This window comes from Nerophis ophidion, linkage group LG04, assembly GCF_033978795.1.
Source record: "Nerophis ophidion isolate RoL-2023_Sa linkage group LG04, RoL_Noph_v1.0, whole genome shotgun sequence".
NCBI lineage: Eukaryota > Metazoa > Chordata > Actinopteri > Syngnathiformes > Syngnathidae > Nerophis > Nerophis ophidion.
In genome coordinates, this window is record NC_084614.1 from 81,949,661 (window position 1) to 81,966,639 (window position 16,979).

At 44.0% G+C, this 16,979-nt stretch overlaps 1 protein-coding gene across 1 annotated transcript in view; it reads right to left on the minus strand.

Moving 5' to 3' along the window:
* Positions 1 to 346: 346 nt before the first annotated feature.
* hunk (hormonally up-regulated Neu-associated kinase) overlaps positions 347 to 16,979 on the minus strand; it is a 24,748-nt gene continuing 8,115 nt past the window's right edge. The window contains exons 3-10 of the mRNA XM_061899330.1: positions 13,576 to 13,868; positions 11,031 to 11,086; positions 8,995 to 9,130; positions 8,801 to 8,928; positions 8,246 to 8,372; positions 7,997 to 8,165; positions 7,745 to 7,907; positions 347 to 5,695 (exon numbers count right to left, since the gene is read on the minus strand). Coding sequence (XP_061755314.1) covers positions 4,944 to 5,695; positions 7,745 to 7,907; positions 7,997 to 8,165; positions 8,246 to 8,372; positions 8,801 to 8,928; positions 8,995 to 9,130; positions 11,031 to 11,086; positions 13,576 to 13,868 — 1,824 coding nt within the window. The 3' untranslated portion in view covers positions 347 to 4,943. The remainder of the gene's footprint in view (positions 5,696 to 7,744; positions 7,908 to 7,996; positions 8,166 to 8,245; positions 8,373 to 8,800; positions 8,929 to 8,994; positions 9,131 to 11,030; positions 11,087 to 13,575; positions 13,869 to 16,979) is intronic.

Below are 16,979 nucleotides of genomic sequence, written 5' to 3' on the forward strand. Positions count from 1 at the left end.
AAGACTAAACTAACCTGAGGGTTCCCGGTTCAATCCCTGCCTTCTACCTACCTCGCTACGTCCGTTGTGTCCCTGAGCAAGACCCTTCACCCTTGCTCCTGATGGTGGTTAGGGCCTCACACGGCAGCTCAGGCCATCAGTGTGTGAATGGGTGGATGTGGAAATAGTATCAAAACACTTTGAGTACCTTGAATGTAGAAAATACAAGTATAACCCATTTACCATTTGAACTCCAAGAATCAAAATGGACGCTAATTGCTAATTGCTAATGCTAATACTGACTTTTCAGCTGTAAAATGTGAGTTCTGTGGGAGAGAAAAATAAAAACCACGACAAAAGGTATGAATGAGTTCAATACAAATATTTAAAATAACCTTTTACAGCATAGAAATCTCTCGTCGAACCAAAGCTTTCCGTTACAAAATCTTACAAAAAAGACTTCCCGCCAAAAAAGACAAAGACGTAACAATCCATGAAATCATTTCCAAACGCTGACAGGGACAATATTGCATGCAACGTAGTTCAAACAGTAACAGTGCGGGGGCCGGTGCGGCTAAAGAAGCCTAACACTTTGAAAAGTGAGGACAAACAAATATTTACACATATTTACATGCTGTTGTTTTTTGTTTTTCTTTTTCACATCTTGGCAAATTCCTCGTTAGTCACATTTAAAAAAAATATTGCACAAACTACAGCATTAAGACAAAAAGGAAGTGGTCGGGCGGGCACTAGGACCATGCGGTCATCCAGCTGGTATGGGCGTGGTTTCGGAATATTGTTTGGCCAACTATTTTCAAGTATTTCTTATATATATATATATATATATATATATATATATATATATATATATATATATATATATATATATATAAACCGTTCATGAATGAGTATATCCGTTTGGCCACCGTACAAAATTATCAGGCAGCATACATCTTCCCCTTCGAGCTGTCCTGGATGAACTGAGATTATTTTTTCCCAATCATTTTAAAACTTGCAAGCGTACTTGTTCTTTTCTTACTCGTCATCGCCATGTCTTTTCTTCGATCTTCCGCTTCGTCTCTTGTTATGTTTTTGGACATTAACTACTTGCCGTAGTTTTGAAGCAATGCATGATGGGAATCCGGAATGCTGTTTCTCAGTGTATTAACGTGCCGGCTGGAATAAACACACACTGAGAAATAGGTCCGTGCCTGCCTGCTTTGTGGGTTATAGATCAACCTGTGGATAACGGAGACATGTATAATAGTCTCCTTTTCAGGTTGTAGAGGACGCTAAAGGTAGTGCCTAAAGGCACGCCACCAAGAGATTTTTGGGAGGGGCACTGAAATTCGGGAAAATCGGGAGAGTTGGCAAGTATGCTTTAACAGTGACTTTGTAACCACGTCCGTTCCACCTGGGTAAGCGCACGGGTCCTGGTTCCCGCCAAAGTGAATCGTTGTTTTTTTTTGTGTGTGTTTTGTTTAAAAAACAAAACAAAAAAACGTGTTGTTATTTTACTCGAGGTTGGTTTAGTTTTATAAGGCTCGTTGTTTGAAATGAGTTTTTCTTGAAAAGTGACTAGGAACAGACGAGGCGGATCCAGTCCAAGTCCACACAAATATATCCTTTTATATTTGTCTATAGGGATGGGTACCTTTTCCCCGTTGGAACCGATACGGTACCAATATTCAGTACCTATGTGTTAATATTGGTACTTTTATATGTTCATGTTCATTTGTTGTTCATAAAATTAAAACTTTTTTAATGTAACATTTAACAATGACATGATAACTCTAACTAGTTGTTATATTTTGTTTTGTTACACCTTTAACGCTCATTTGCAAGCACATGTTAATTGTCCCGTTAATTTGAATGCATAGATAATACAAGTAGATATGACACGCCCCTTTTAGTGCCTAGAGCCAGCCCAAGCTCCTACAGACAAAGTGCAATTTTTTTTAGATGGCACTGAAACAAAGACACTGCATATGATTGCAAAATACGCTGTGCTCTTGAAATGTGTATTAGTAGTTTTTACCTTGTCAATAAAGTAAACCGCATGAAAAACATTTTTAGAAGTGAGGAAGTTAGTGTGAATTGTATTTATATAGCGCTTTTCTCTAGTGACTCAAAGCGCTTTACATAGTGAAACCCGATATCTAAGTTACATTTAAAGCAGCGTGGGTGGCACTGGGAGCAGGTGTGTAAAGTGTCTTGCCCAAGGACACGACGGCAGAAGCGGGGATCAAACCTGGAACCCTCAAGTTGCTGGCACGGCCACTCTACCAACCGAGCTATACCGCCCCAGTTAGGGTTAAGTTAGGGCTGTTGGTTTTTGTTTTGTTTTTTGCACTGCATGGGTTCTACATCTAGTAATATATATTTTTATCGATGGTTGAATGTGCCAGTCTTGGATTGTGTTGAGTCCTACAAAGGCTTTGTACTGGAAGTGTTAGATTGGAACTTGCATCTTGGTCGTAGTTATCTTAAGATGTGATTTTAAGGTTTTACTACTTACGTAGAAAATACTAGCTCCGTCCTATCTTGCCGATTGTATTGTACCATATGTCCCGGCAAGAAATCTGCCTACAAAGAACTCCGGCTTATTAGTGATTCCCAGAGCCCAAAAAAAGTCTGCGGGCTATAGAGGGTTTTGTATCGGGGCTCCAGTACTCTGGAATGCCCTCCCGGTAACATTTAGAGATGCTTCCTCAGTAGAAGCATTCAAGTCCCATCTTAAAACTCATTTGTATACTCTACCCTTAAAATAGACCCCCTTTTTAGACCAGTTGATCTGCCGTTTCTTACATTTTCTACTCTTCCCCCCTCCCTCGTGTGGAAGGGGGGGCACAGGTTCGGTGGCCATGGATGAAGACCATGGCCACCCAGGGTGGACCGCTCGCCTGTGCATCGGTTGGTGACATCTCTGGGCTGATGACCTGTCTCCACTAGGGATGGTCTCCTGCCGGTCCCACTATGGACTGGACTCTCACTATTAAGTCAGATCCACTATGGACTGGACTTTCACAATATTACGCTGGACCCACTTGACGTCCATTGCACCGGTCTCCCCTAGAGAGGGTGGGGGCACCCACATCTGCGGCCCTCTTCAAGGTTTCTCATTGTCATCCCACTGGGTTGAGTTTTTCCTTGCCCTGATGTGGGATCTGAACCGAGGATGTTGTTGTGGCTTGTGCAGCCCTTTAAGACACTTGTGATTTAGGACTATATAAGTAAACATTGATTGATTGAGTTTTCATGGCCATGAATTGATTAATGTGGACCCCGACTTAAACAAGTTAAAAACTTATTCGGGTTTTACCATTTAGTGGTGGATTGTACGGAATACGTTCTGTCCTGTGCAATCTACTGATAAAAGTTTCAAATTTGGAGGTGCTGAAATCGCCATGTATAATCGCTAATGCTAATCATTAGCGCGTCTATGACATATGCAGTGTAAATTAGCGCCGAGCTAGCGCATTCTGAAAAAGTGCCGACTTAATTTTGAGTGCATTGTTTGATCCTCAAACCGGATGCAACTTCATGTGCAAAAAAAGGAAGGACGTATGATACCGTTCGATTTTGCGTGAATCGGTACCTGGAACAAGACCCCGAGATACTTAAACTCTCCAGAGGGAGCTGAGCCAGAAGACAAAGCTCTCGGTCTACCGAGCTATCTATATTCCTACTCTCACCTATGGTCATGAAGTGTGGGTCTTGACCGAAAGAGTAAGGTCGCGGATACAAGCGGCCCAAATGAGTTTTCTCAGAAGGGTGGCTGGGATCTCCCTTAGAGATAGGGTGAGAAGTTCAGTCACCCGAGAGAGACTCGGAGTAAAGCCGCTGCTCCTTCGCTTGGAAAGGGGCCAGCCTAGGTGGTTTTGGGCATCTCGAGCGTCTCCCTACGGAGGCCCCTGTTGCACATCCCACTGGGAAGAGACCCCGCGGCAGGCCAAGGACCAGATGGGGGGATTAGATCTCCTCTCTGGCCTGGGAACGCTTCGGGACCCCCCAGGAGGAAGTTGCTAATGTTGCTCTGGAGAGGGAAGTCTGGTGGTCTCTGCTGGAGCTGTTGTCCCCGCGACCCGATTCCGGATAAGCGGTTGAAGATGGATGGACGGACGGTACCTGGTAGTACTGACGGAATTCTGTCAGTCTATGTAAAGTACTAAATTTGGTACCCATCCCTACTTGTCTGTTATGGCCTTTCATTCGCATGCTAAAGTACCCTTTTCGTTGACTTGTTTGCTCACTTTACATACACCAATCATTCATCCTTTCACATTGTCATGGTGTATTTTCCCAATAATGCTTCTTTCTGGGCTTTGATCGGCTACCATGCCCTTACACTCAGCCTTTAACACTCCCGTGTACTTACGAACGTACTTTACAAAAAGTCAAAGCTGAAAAACGAATGTTACCTAGAAAAAACGAAAAGACTTGGCACCTACTCGTACTTCATCTAGAAAAACGCTCGGGCGTGGTCACAGTTCGAGCGTGAGGTAAGTGGTGATAAACACTGTGAGTGCGAGACATTTTGGTTTTTCCAGACTTAGTGCAGCGAGTCTCGGTCTTCCAGTCAGCGCTGAGGAAATACTACGGTGCTGGCTGAGCTGGAGGTCCGTTTTAAAGTTTCACAAAAAAAAGATTGATTTCACAGACAACACAAAAACACGCAGGCGTGTATTGAGGGCTCGGGGAAGATCTGGGTCGTTTAGCTGGTGCGAATCAGTCTGCGGCTCAGTTCGTAACCACTTGGATTATTACAGAACTCAGTGTATGATACAGTGTGTCCTCTGTTCACTCTGTCAGGGACGTTTGAGTCATTGCTTGAGGATCCGTTCCAAATCTCATCGTCTTGAAGTCACCTTGAGATCAATTTCCAGTCAAAGTGGCTCAGTGGCAAAATAAACGCGGGAGTTCACAGTTTTTATAGACCTGACGTTAAAAGAGGGCAGGGCTGGTTAGCAAAGGGTCTTGAGTGCACCCGACGCGCAAAGGAGCGTCTGCATGGGGTAAGGAGGCGGGGATACCACCTCCTCCAGCACCTGTTCCGGTCGGAAGCTGAAGGGCTGCAGCTGCACCTTCTTCTTCAGCATCTGTCCGATCCCCATGGACGGGAACTTGCTGCGGTGAGTCGGGCTGTCGGGGTCGCTGCTGCTGCTGTTGGACGGCGGGCTGAACGCGGATGAGGGGTTGAGGGCGCTGAAGGCCGACTTAGGCGGGCTGAAGGCCGAGCTACCCGGCGGGCTTCCGATGGTGCTGGGAGGGCTGCCGCTGGTGTCGGAGGAACCGCACCAGTCGGTGGAAGTGCTCTTCCTCGGCTGCGGGTTGACGATGAGGACGGGGGGACTGGGGATGGTCGCCTTTTTCAAGTAGGAGGAGTCAGGCTGGAAGGCGGAGACGTGGCGGGGCGGCGACAGGGTCCCGTTGGTCAACTTGTACCACGGCGACGACGTCGGCGTGTCCGGCATCTGCTCGGCTTTGGAGAGGGAGCCGAAGGAATGCATGCCGATGGGCGACGGTGCCGGCGGAGCGGGGATGTTGTGCTCCGGGCTGGTGGCGACCGGCGGGAGCGTGGCCAGGCGCCGCCGCTGCTGTGGCGTGTTGGAGAAGAGAGGCTGGATCTCCAGGTATTCCATGGAGGACGACGCCACAGTGCCGGGCGGCGCCAGGGGGGAGTTACGATGGCCACCAGTTATAGCACGTAACAGACCTGAGGAGGAGGGAAGAGACCTTGTAGACATTGTACACAACACGATTAAAACCACGTATGTCCGCTAAAATAAGTGTCATTTTCACATCGGTGTCCGGGAAAACAAAAAATGCGTGCACTAGGACAATGTATACGATTGCATATTTTAGTTACTCACACAGCAACGTGTGTATATAAGTTTATATTAGTGTACATTCAAGTTAGCATTTAAGCTAACTAGTGATTAGCAGCGCCAGATGCAAGCTAGGGATCAGTGCTAGCTTTCTTCTCTAGGAAATCTCCAGGTTGAGTTGATCAGATTGCGATCAACAATCACAGTCTTAGGATAGTTTAAATGTGAAACTGTATTACTACGCATTGCCGGCAGTAAGTCGGACACGTTTCCAGTGAGGGTTGGACTCCGCCTATGCTGCCCTTTGTCACCCATTTTGTTCATAACTTTTATGGACAGAATTTCTAGGCGCAGTCAGGGCGTTGAGGGGATCAGGTCTGGTGGCTGCAGGATTAGGTCTCTGCTTTTTGCAGATGATGTGGTCCTGATGGCTTCATCTGGCCAGGATCTTAAGCTCTCACTGGATCGGTTCGCAGCCGAGTGTGAAAAGGGCGGAGCGCCATATCCGGGTTGGGGAGGAGATCTTTTCCCCAAATGGAGGAAATCAAGTACCTAGGAGTCTTGTTCACGAGTGAGGGAAGGGTGGATCGTGAGATCGACAGGCGGATCGGTGCGGCGTCTTCAGTAATGCAGACGCTGTATCGATCCGTTGTGGTGAAGAAGGAGCTGAGCCGGAAGGCAAAGCTCTCAACTTACCTGTCGATCTACATTCCCATCCTCACCTATGGTCATGAGCTTTGGGTTATGACCGAAAGGACAAGATCACGGGTACAAGCGGCCGAAATGAGTTTCCTCCGCCGGGTGGCCGAGCTCAAAGTAAAGCTGCTGCTCCTCCACATGGAGAGGAGCCAGATGAAGTGGTTCGGGCGTCTGGTGAAGATGCCACTCGAACACCTCCCAAGGGAGGTGTTTTGGGCACGTACAACAGGTAGGAGGCCACGGGGAAGACCCAGGACACGTTGGGAATACTATGTCTCCCGGACGGCCTGGGAACGCCTAGGGTTACCCCGGGGAGGAGCGGGACGAAATGGTTGGGGATAGAGAAGTCTGGGCTTCCCTGCTTAGGTTGCTGCCCCCATGACCCAACCTTGGATAAGCGGAAGAAGATGGATGACTGTATTACTAACCGTCTGGAATTTTACCATGGCTAATCGTTACATCCCTAGTATGCACTCATCAGTATAGAGCTTCCCCCCAAAGACTTTGGTAACTGGACATACATGGTTTTTATTGCTTAGCAATGATATCGCGTAGATCAGGGGTCTCCAACTCGCGGTCCATAGGCCCATATTTCGTGGCCCCCTACTCATAGTTTAGTGTAATTGCAGCCCGTTCCCCCCAGGCGGCTAATAGTTAAAGATATCGACAATCTTGAATTTCAGTTGACGCGAACAAGTACTTTATTGATTCCTTCAGGAGAGTTCCCTCTGGAAACAATTACGTTTTGCAAAAACACGTATTGGACAAAGAGAGACTTCCTTTAAGAAAGCTGAAATGTCTCTGGCCATCTCCTGGTGAACTCAGGACCGGGTCAACTTAAGGGTTGGTAGAAGTAGTTAAGAGAATTTGTCGCAGGGTTAAAACATGATTCTGAGGTCAGTGCTACTTGCGGCCTGGCCTCACCCTGACTCGGGTAAATTGAGTTTGAGACCCCTGGTGTAGACCCAAGAAGGTCTACTTGTCTGTACCGTTGCTAAGACTGAATTCAGGAGTTGTGTTTTGTGCGTTACAGTTGTCCGAGGCGCTTCCTCTCAGGTGGACGCAGGACAGGGGGAAGGTGGTTGGATGGATGTACGGACAAACAATGGAGGGATGGACTGGGAATTAACAAGAACATGCATGCTCAGTCAACCTACCCTGTATGAGAGAGGGGACACGTCAATGAGGTGCTGCACAGACCACGACACCAAGACAGGTACTGGACAATCAACCCTTACCTGTGCGGTGCTTCTTCTCCTTGCTGGGCCCCTTGCTCACCGCCAGGTAGACGGGAGTCTGCTTGGGTGGGATGGTGAGCTTGTCCACATGCTTCCTCCACTGCGTCTGGAAGTATTCGTTTTTCTGCTTGTCCCCTTTCTTCTTCTCTTGGAACTGCATCTCCTAAAAAGAAGCACGGCCTTAGGACAAACCGGTTCCGAGCAAGCCAGTTGCGCTCGCCAAGGTGCGCCTGTCACATAGCGTCACCTTACCCTGTACTCTTTGGAGAGCCTCTTCATCTTCTTGTTGAGGAGGAAGTAAACGGCCAGAGTGTGGCAGGCGCGGTTGGTGAGCACGGCGCTCAGCACCTCGCTGTGCTTGTACGCCATCTTCTCCGTCATGTGCAGCAACACCGTGTGGTTGATTTCTTCGATGTGGATCCTTCGAAAATCCAAAAGTCGGTCGGTTAGCAACGCAGCGCTACCAGAAACGTCTGGTTTCAATGGAACTCGTCAGTCTACCTGTTGAGGTACGGAGCCCCCGTGTTCTTGTTGGCCAGCTGCAGCCAGGAGTCCGCCATCACCTGGTGGATGTTGGGCCGCTTGTTGGGGTCCGGCTCTAGGAGCTTCTTCAGGAGGCAGATGGCGGCTAGACAAAACACAAAGGAAAACTTTTTGCTGTCGTCCAAGAGAGTCTTAACATGACTTGGCCCTCGTCCTTAGATATTACATAAGACATCCGTCACGGTAACCTGAGTCGGCAGCTTTATTAATCCGTGCTAACACAATGAGGTAAGCCCGGTGTTATTACGAGGTGGCACTGAGGTATGGCGTCATTGCATCACGCTCGCTGGGGTGGATTTACTGGTAATGCTTTTGTCTTCTATTAGTCATGCCACATTGTCTCTTAAGTACGGAACAACATTCCTCAGAACCACAGCAGGAACTGTTAGCGCAACAAAGGTCAGGCCTCGTGTACGTTGGTAAACTTCACTCCCTGACAAACTCAGGTTTGAACAGGAAAATCCGGGACTGAGCCAAGCGGGTCACATTAGCATACGTTAATGGTGACCTTACCTGTGCAGAGCGATGGTGGCAGAGGGTTCATCTCCTTGTCCACCATCTTCTGGTGCAGGGCCCGTAGACTGAAGGGCTCCACGGTGAAGGGAAGTGTACCCGTCAACATGGCGTACATGTTCACGCCTCTGGAAGAACACATTATCAGAACTGGAACAGATTTGCTACAATGCTTTCACTAGTCAAGGACTCACATGGACCAAACGTCAACTTTGGGTCCGTATTTCTTCCTGGAGAGCAGTTCAGGAGCAGCGTAGGCGGGACTCCCGCACTGGGTGCTGAAGGGATCCGAGTACCCAAGGATGCCGGCGCAGTTGCTCAGTCCAAAGTCTGAGGGAGAGGGGAAAGGTGAAATGTTATTTCCGGGGTTTACGTCCGCCGTTTGCGGCCACGCTATTACAAACCCCGTTTCCATAAGAGTTGGGAAATGGTGTTAGATGTAAATATAAACAGAATACAATGATTTGCAAATCCTTTTCAAGCCATATTCAGTTGAATATGCTACAAAGACAACATATTTGATGTTCAAACTCATTAACATTTTTTTGTTGTTGCAAATAATCATTAACTTTAGAATTTGATGCCAGCAACACGTGACAAAGAAGTTGGGAAAGGTGGCAATAAATACTGATAAAGTTGAGGAATGCTCATCAAACACTTATTTGGAACATCCCACAGGTGTGCAGGCTAATTGGGAACAGGTGGGTGCCATGATTGGCTATAAAAACAGCTTCCCAGTCTTTCACAAGAAAGGATGGGGCGAGGTACACCCCTTTGTCCACAACTGTGTGAGCAAATAGTCAAACAGTTTAAGAACAACCTTTCTCAAAGTGACATTGCAAGAAATTTAGGGATTTCAACATCTACGCTCCATAATATCATCAAAAGGTTCAGAGAATCTGGAGAAATCACTCCACGTAAGCAGCATGGCCGGAAACCAACATTGAATGACCGTGACCTTCCATCCCTCAGACGGCACTGTATCAAAAAATTACATCAATCTCTAAAGGATATCACCACATGGACTCAGGAACACTTCATAAAACCACTGTCAGTAACTACAGTTTGTCGCCACATCTGTAAGTGCAAGTTAAAGCTCTACTATGCAAAACGAAAGCCATTTATCAACAACATCCAGAAACGCAGCCGGCTTCTCTGGGCCCGAGATCATCTAAGATGGACTGATGCAAAGTGGAAAAGTGTTCTGTGGTCTGACGAGTCCACATTTCAAATTGTTTTTGGAAATATTCGACATTGTGTCATCGAACCATCCAGACTGTTACAGCCGCAAAGTGTAAAAGCCAGCATGTGTGATGGTATGGGGGTGCATTAGTGCCCAAGGCATGGGTAACTTACACATCTGTGAAGGCACCATTAATGCTGAAAGGTACATACAGCTTTTGGAACAACATATGCTGCCATCTAAGCGCCGTCTTTTTCATGGACGCCCCTGCTTATTTCACCAAGACAATGCCAAGCCACATTCAGCACGTGTTACAACAGCGTGGCTTTCGTAAAAAAAAGAGTGCGGGTATTTTCCTGGCCCGCCTGCAGTCCAGACCTGTCTCCCATGGAAAATGTGTGAAGCGTAAAATAGGACAGTGGAGACCCCGGACTGTTGAAGGACTGAAGCTCTACATAAAACAAGAATGGGAAAGAATTCCACTTTCAAAGCTTCAACAATTAGTTTCCTCAGTTCCCAAACGTTTATTGAGTGTTGTTAAAAGAAAAGGTGATGTAACACAGTGGTGAACATGCCCTTTCCCAACTACTTTGGCACGTGTTGCAGCCATGAAATTCTAAGTTAATTATTATTTGCAAAAAAATAAGGTTTATGAGTTTGAACATGAAATATGTTGTCTTTGTAGCATATTCAACTGAATATGGCTTGAAAAGGATTTGCAAATCATTGTATTCTGTTTATATTTACATCTAACACAACTCATAAGGAAACAGGGTTTGTATATGAATTGCCTCGTTGCAGGCTCGAGGACGCAGCAGATTAGCACTTTGGTGGGGTCTTGCGAGGGGTTTAAAAGCACATTAAATTGCTCTTAACTCCCCCGGCACCACATGGGGCGGCTGCTAGACGCCGGCAGCTGAGAAGATCTTGGCGCGGCACCAACACGGAATCAGTAATTGCGCTCCGCTGTCACAATCTTCTGCCTCATGAATGAATGCATGATGGGAGTGAGGGCCGGCAAGGACAGGAGGAGGAGAAAATGGTTACCTATCAGCTTTATGTTGTCCTGCTCGTCCAGCAGCAGGTTCTCGATCTTCAGATCTCTGCAGAGAAAAAGACATTTTCTTGAGATAGTGCATCATCAACTTTACAAATCTGGATAAAAGGACATAGACACCCAAGTTATTTGTGTATGAACACATTAGTATTCATGTTAAGTTAAAGTACCAACGATGGGGGGGCAAAATTATCCTCTGCATTTGACCCATCACTCTTCATCACCCCCTGGGAGGTGAGGGGAGCAGTGAGCAGCCGCGGTGGCCGCGCCCGGGAATAATTTTTGGGAATTTAACCCCCAATTCCAAGCCTTGATGCTGAGTGCCAAACAGGAAGGTAACGGCTCACGTTTTTATAGTCTTTGGTCTGACTCACGACCTACCGATCTCAGGGCGGGGACTCTAACCCAAAGGTCGGTAACCTTTTTAGCTGAGAGAGCCATGAAAGACAAATATTTTAAAATGTATTTCCGTGAGAGCCGTATAATATTTTTAACACTGAATACAACTGTCAGGCTCAAACACAGATGACATCTATTAAACAGACAAGAAGCAAGGAATCAAACAGAGACAGGATTCAATTTAGCTCAATGAGGAGAAACCCGTAGACCTGTACCTTTATTGTCCCTGAGTACAACTAAATGTGTGCATCTCTTATTCTTTTTAATAACATTGTTATTCTGAAGCTAACCAATAATATATCAAATACTTTTGACCATTAATGCCACTTCTTCAACAGGTGCGGTAGAAACAGGTGGATGGATTAAAATGCATAAAAATGTTTCATAATTTGAACGTTATTTTTGACCCTTTGATTACCAGCGGAATTATTCATTACTTATCGTGTTAAGCATCGTCAGCTAAGATTTATCTGAGAGCCAGATGCAGTCATCAATAGAACCACATCTGGTTCTAGAGCCATAGGTTCCCTACCCTTGCTCTAACCGCTTATATTCATACTTGCCAACCCTCACAAATTATCCGGGAGACTCACGAATTTCAGTGACTCTCCCGGGAAAACCTTTCTCCCGATTTCCACCCGGTCAACAATATTGGTGGCGTGCCTTTAGGCACTACCTTTAGCGTCCTCTACAACCTGAAAAGGAGACTATTATATATGTCTCCGTTATCCACAGGTTGATCTATAACACCATAAAGTAGGCAGGCACGGAGCTATTTCTCAGCGTGTGTTTATCAAATTTGTAATAAAACTCATTTTGATGCTTTGTCAGATTCCAATTTTAATAGCGGTTTAGGATTGTGGGTCAAGACTACAATTATAGCAACGATTTTTAACTGTGCACTTTCAAATTTCAGAGTTTTATTTTGGAGAACAATAGTACAATTTGGGAGTCAACGACACTTTGCAAACAGTGAGAAGTAAAACAAAGTGTTTAGGACTACCAATAAAGTTTATTTTGTCGTAAAGTACGAAAAAAACAAATCCAAAAAATGTTTCATTACACCAAGGACTTTTTTGTTATAGCTGGCTCAAACTGCCATTAAATTGTTTTTGAGTGCATTGTTGACCTGTAAATGAATTTTAGATTTAAATCCATCTATTTCCTACCGCTTGTCCCTATCTCAGCTGCATAACTGAAATATTAAGATAAGATACAAAATAAATAAAAGGTATAAGAAGATTACATGAATGTAAAATGAGGTAAAGAAGTAAGAGAAGAAGAAGAAGCTTTGTGGATGTGGTCAAAAAAGGTAAAAGAAGATTTCTTTAAAAGATAATAAAAAAAGTAGGTAAATAAAAATATAAAAGAAGGTGAATAAAAATGTATATACAAGGTAAATGTAAAAGAGAAAAATAAACTAAATAAAAAGGTTAAGGAGAATTAAATGCACAGAAGGTAAAAGGAAGAAAAAAGAAGGTAAATAAATCATAAAAATGGAAAATAAAATGTAAAGAAGGTAAATTAACAGTAAAATAAGGTGAATAAAAAGAAGGTTAATCGATTGTAAAAAAAAAAAAAAAAAAAGATCAATTAAATGGAAATAAAGCCAATACAATGTAAAGAAGGTAATAAAAGTTAAAAGAAGGTAAATGTGAAGTGAATTATATTTATATAGCACTTTTCTCTAGTGACTCAAAGCGCTTTACATAGTGAAAGCCACATTTAAAGCAGTGTGGGTGGCACTGGGAGCAGGTGGCTCAAGTGTCTTGCCCAAGGACACAATGGCAGTGACTAGGATGGCGGAAGCGGGGATCGAACCTGCAACCCTCAAGTTGCTGGCACGGCCACTCTACCAACCGAGCTATAGCGGTTATTTATACAAGTAAATACTAGGTCAATAATATTTCATAAAAAGAAGGTCAATAGAAGGTAAAAAAGGATAAAAATAAAAATAAATAAAAAGGTAAATGAAGAAAATAGATGATAAATACACCACCTTCCGTCCGAATGCAGCTGGGATAGGCTCCAGCGACCCAGAAAGGGCTAAGTGGTAGAAAATGGATGGACGGAAGGACTAAAATAATGGTCCAGAAACAAGACCCGGTGTGTTATCCAAAGAGCGAGGGTACGTACCTGTGGACCACGCCCGCCCGGTGCAGGTGCTCCACGGCCAGCACCAGCTGCCGGATGTACTTCTGCGTCTCGCGCTCGTCCAGACGCTTCTTGTCGTAGATGCGGTTCATCAGGTTGCCGCCGGGGCACAGCTCCATCACCAGGTAGTAGCTGTTCTCCGTCTCCAGGATGTCCAGCAGCTGCGTGATGTTGGGGTGGCGGATCATCTGCTGGATGTGGCCCTCGCGCCGCAGGTTCTTGGTCACGTACGAGTCCTTCTTGGCCTTGCGCTTGTCGATCACCTTCACCGCCACCTGGAAGCCAGGAGGACAGGGGAGGGGGTGAGGACCTATGATGGGTATGGGTGTTGGGTGTCCTGGGCATGAGTCTGTGGAACACTCTCCCTGGCCACCTGAGGGCACCACAGACTGTGAATGCTTTTAAAAAAGGCTTAATATCCCTTCTTTTAAAAAAAGCCTTGTTTTAGATATATACATTCTAGCTGTTTGGCTAGTTTTTATTTGTATTTATTATATTTGTATTTATTTTTTAATACACTGCAGCACTTTGAGGTTGTTTACTCAATGTAAAGTGTTTTTTTTACAAATAAAATATATTATTATTATTAGTGGCAAAGCCCTTTGAGTACCTTGAAGGTAGAAAAACGCTATACAAGTATATCCCATAACCTCAATGGCGGAGCAGGCGGAAGACGGTAGATGTAAAAACTACCACAACAGCTGCGATGAAGAACGAAGGCTGCAGCAGAAAAGGGTCCCCCAGTCGTCTTGGGACTCCATGCTACTGGACCCTGACAATGAATGTGGAAATAGTCCTCCGAGGACAAAGCCACAAACTATGGGAGACCAGGCTTTCTGCTCTGCCACTCCTAGGTTGTGGAACACTCTCCCTGACCACATAAGGGCACCACAGACTGTGGAGGCTTTTAGAAAAGGCTTAAAAACCTTTCTTTTATAAAAAAAAAAAAAAAAGCCTTGTTTTAGATCAGGGGTCACCAACGAGGTCGCCCGTAAGGACCAGATGAGTCGCCCGCTGGCCTGTTCTAAAAATAGCTCAAATAGCAGCACTTACCAGTGAGCTGCCTCTATTTTTTAAATTGTATTTATTTACTAGCAAGCTGGTCTCGCTTTGCTCAACATTTTTAATTCTAAGAGAGACAAAACTCAAATAGAATTTGAAAATCCCAAAAAATATTTAAAAGACTTGGTCTTCATTTGTTTAAATAAATTCATTTATTTTTTACTTTGCTTCTTATAACTTTCAGAAAGACACTTTTAGAGAAAAAATACAACCTTAAAAAGGATTTTAGTATATTTAAACACATATACCTTTTTACCTTTTAAATTCCTTCCTCTTCTTTCCTGACAATTTAAATCAATGTTCATGTTTTTTTTTTTTATTGTAAAGAATAATAAATACATTCTAATTTAATTCTTCATTTTAGCTTCTGTTTTTTCGACGAAGAATATTTGTGAAATATTTCTTCAAACTTACTATGATTAAAATTAAAAAAAAATATTCTGGCAAATCTGTAGAATCAAATTTAAATCTTATTTCAAAGTTGTTTGAATTTCTTTTAAAATTTTTGTTCTGGAAAATCTAGAAGAAATAATGATTTGTCTTTGTTAGAAATATAACTTGGTCCAATTTGTTATATATTCTAACAAAGTGCAGATTGGATTTTAACCTATTTAAAACATGTCATCACAATTCTAAAATTAATCTTAATCAGGAAAAACGACTAATGATGTTCCAAAAATTATTTTTTTTATTTTTTCAAAAAGATTCGAATTAGCTTGTTTTTCCTCTTCTTTTTTTCGGGTAAATTTTGAATTTCAAAGAGTCGAAATTGAAGATCAACTATGTTTAATTTTTTTTCCTGTTTTCTCCTCTTTTAAACGGTTCAATTAAGTGTTTTTTTTTCATCATTTATTCTCTACAAAAAAACTTTCCGTAAAAGGAAAAAAATGTACGACGGAATGACAGACAAATACCCATTTTTTTATATATATAGATTTATTTATTAAAGGTAAATTGAGCAAATTGGCTATTTCTGGCAATTTATTGAAGTGTGTATCAAACTGGTAGCCCTTGGCATGAATCAGTAGCCCAGAAGTAGTTCTTGCTGTCAAAAAGGTTGCTGCCCCCTGTTTTAGATGTATGCACACTAAGCTATTAGGTTAGTTTGAAAGAAAGTCCCGCATGGTCATCCTCCATAAAGGGGTACATCCTCCCAGGAAGATCGTCATACTCGTTTGAGTGAGCGCCGATGATGATGATGATGATGATGATGATGATGGGTGTTGGACTGAAGTGAGAGTCTGTCAATCAGCCATGGTCTTTCATGGGCTTGTGGACTGAGAGTCAGGGCACTGGTGGATTGTGGGGAAGATTCCCCAGACCAACAGGTGTGACACGGAGCCCCCTCTGGCAGCTGCTGCTCCCCAATGTGGGGCCGCGATGGAATCACTGTGTCCAACTGTCATAAAGCCAGAGGGAAGCAAACATCATTCCATCTGTGGAGGAACAAATGGAGCCAACTGGGCGCCGGGTTCAGAACCTCAGACCCAACCCAAGTTGGAGAGTTCCATGACAGACCCGGAGCGCCTCCTGGTTAAATAGGACAGGGAAAATGTCCTTTTTGTCTTTCCGGAACTCGTTATATTCTACGAGCGTCCTCTCCTTGCGTGCCGTCTAGACACGGGTTCAAGAACGCCGTCGCCGACCTTCCCTCCGACGACAAATCATCTCAAGGAGACAAGAGATTAATCACCGTGTTGTTAATGAAGTCAGGGAGCGAATGTTCTGGTCCGTTTGTCCTTCCGGGACCTCCGCATCCTCTCCTTTGACTTTTTGCACGACTACTTCTTACTTGTGGATTGGTTCCTTCGGGATCAATACATTTAACTCAGCTCGTAGTGTGAATATACAATCATCCAATGTCCGCCCCACACTTTAATAGACACTACTTCTTCACTGCCGATACAATACCGATATCGCTGCCGTGAGTATTGGTCGATACCAATAAGACATCAACAGGAATCGTACAGAATTGTATTATTTAGTCTTGGAAAATGGTTGGTGGCTACAACACTAGCTACGAAAAACAGTCCAGGTGGTTATTTATTATTAACCATCTGGAATGGACTTAAGCTGTCTTTAAGTTCAAATGGAGTGGTAATTCTTTTTTCTTTTTTTTTCCTTTTTTTGTGACACCTAAATAAAAGCCAGCAATGACAGTTTTTAAAAAAATCTGACAAAACGTCTTAAAAATGGTAAAAAAAAAAAAAAAAGTCATATCAAATATTATTTTTACTTTCAACGCCTAAATCTCAAGATCTACTTCAGATCTGTCCGTGGATTTTAAGTTGTTATAATTTATTTTAAGCAATGCCAGCTAAAAA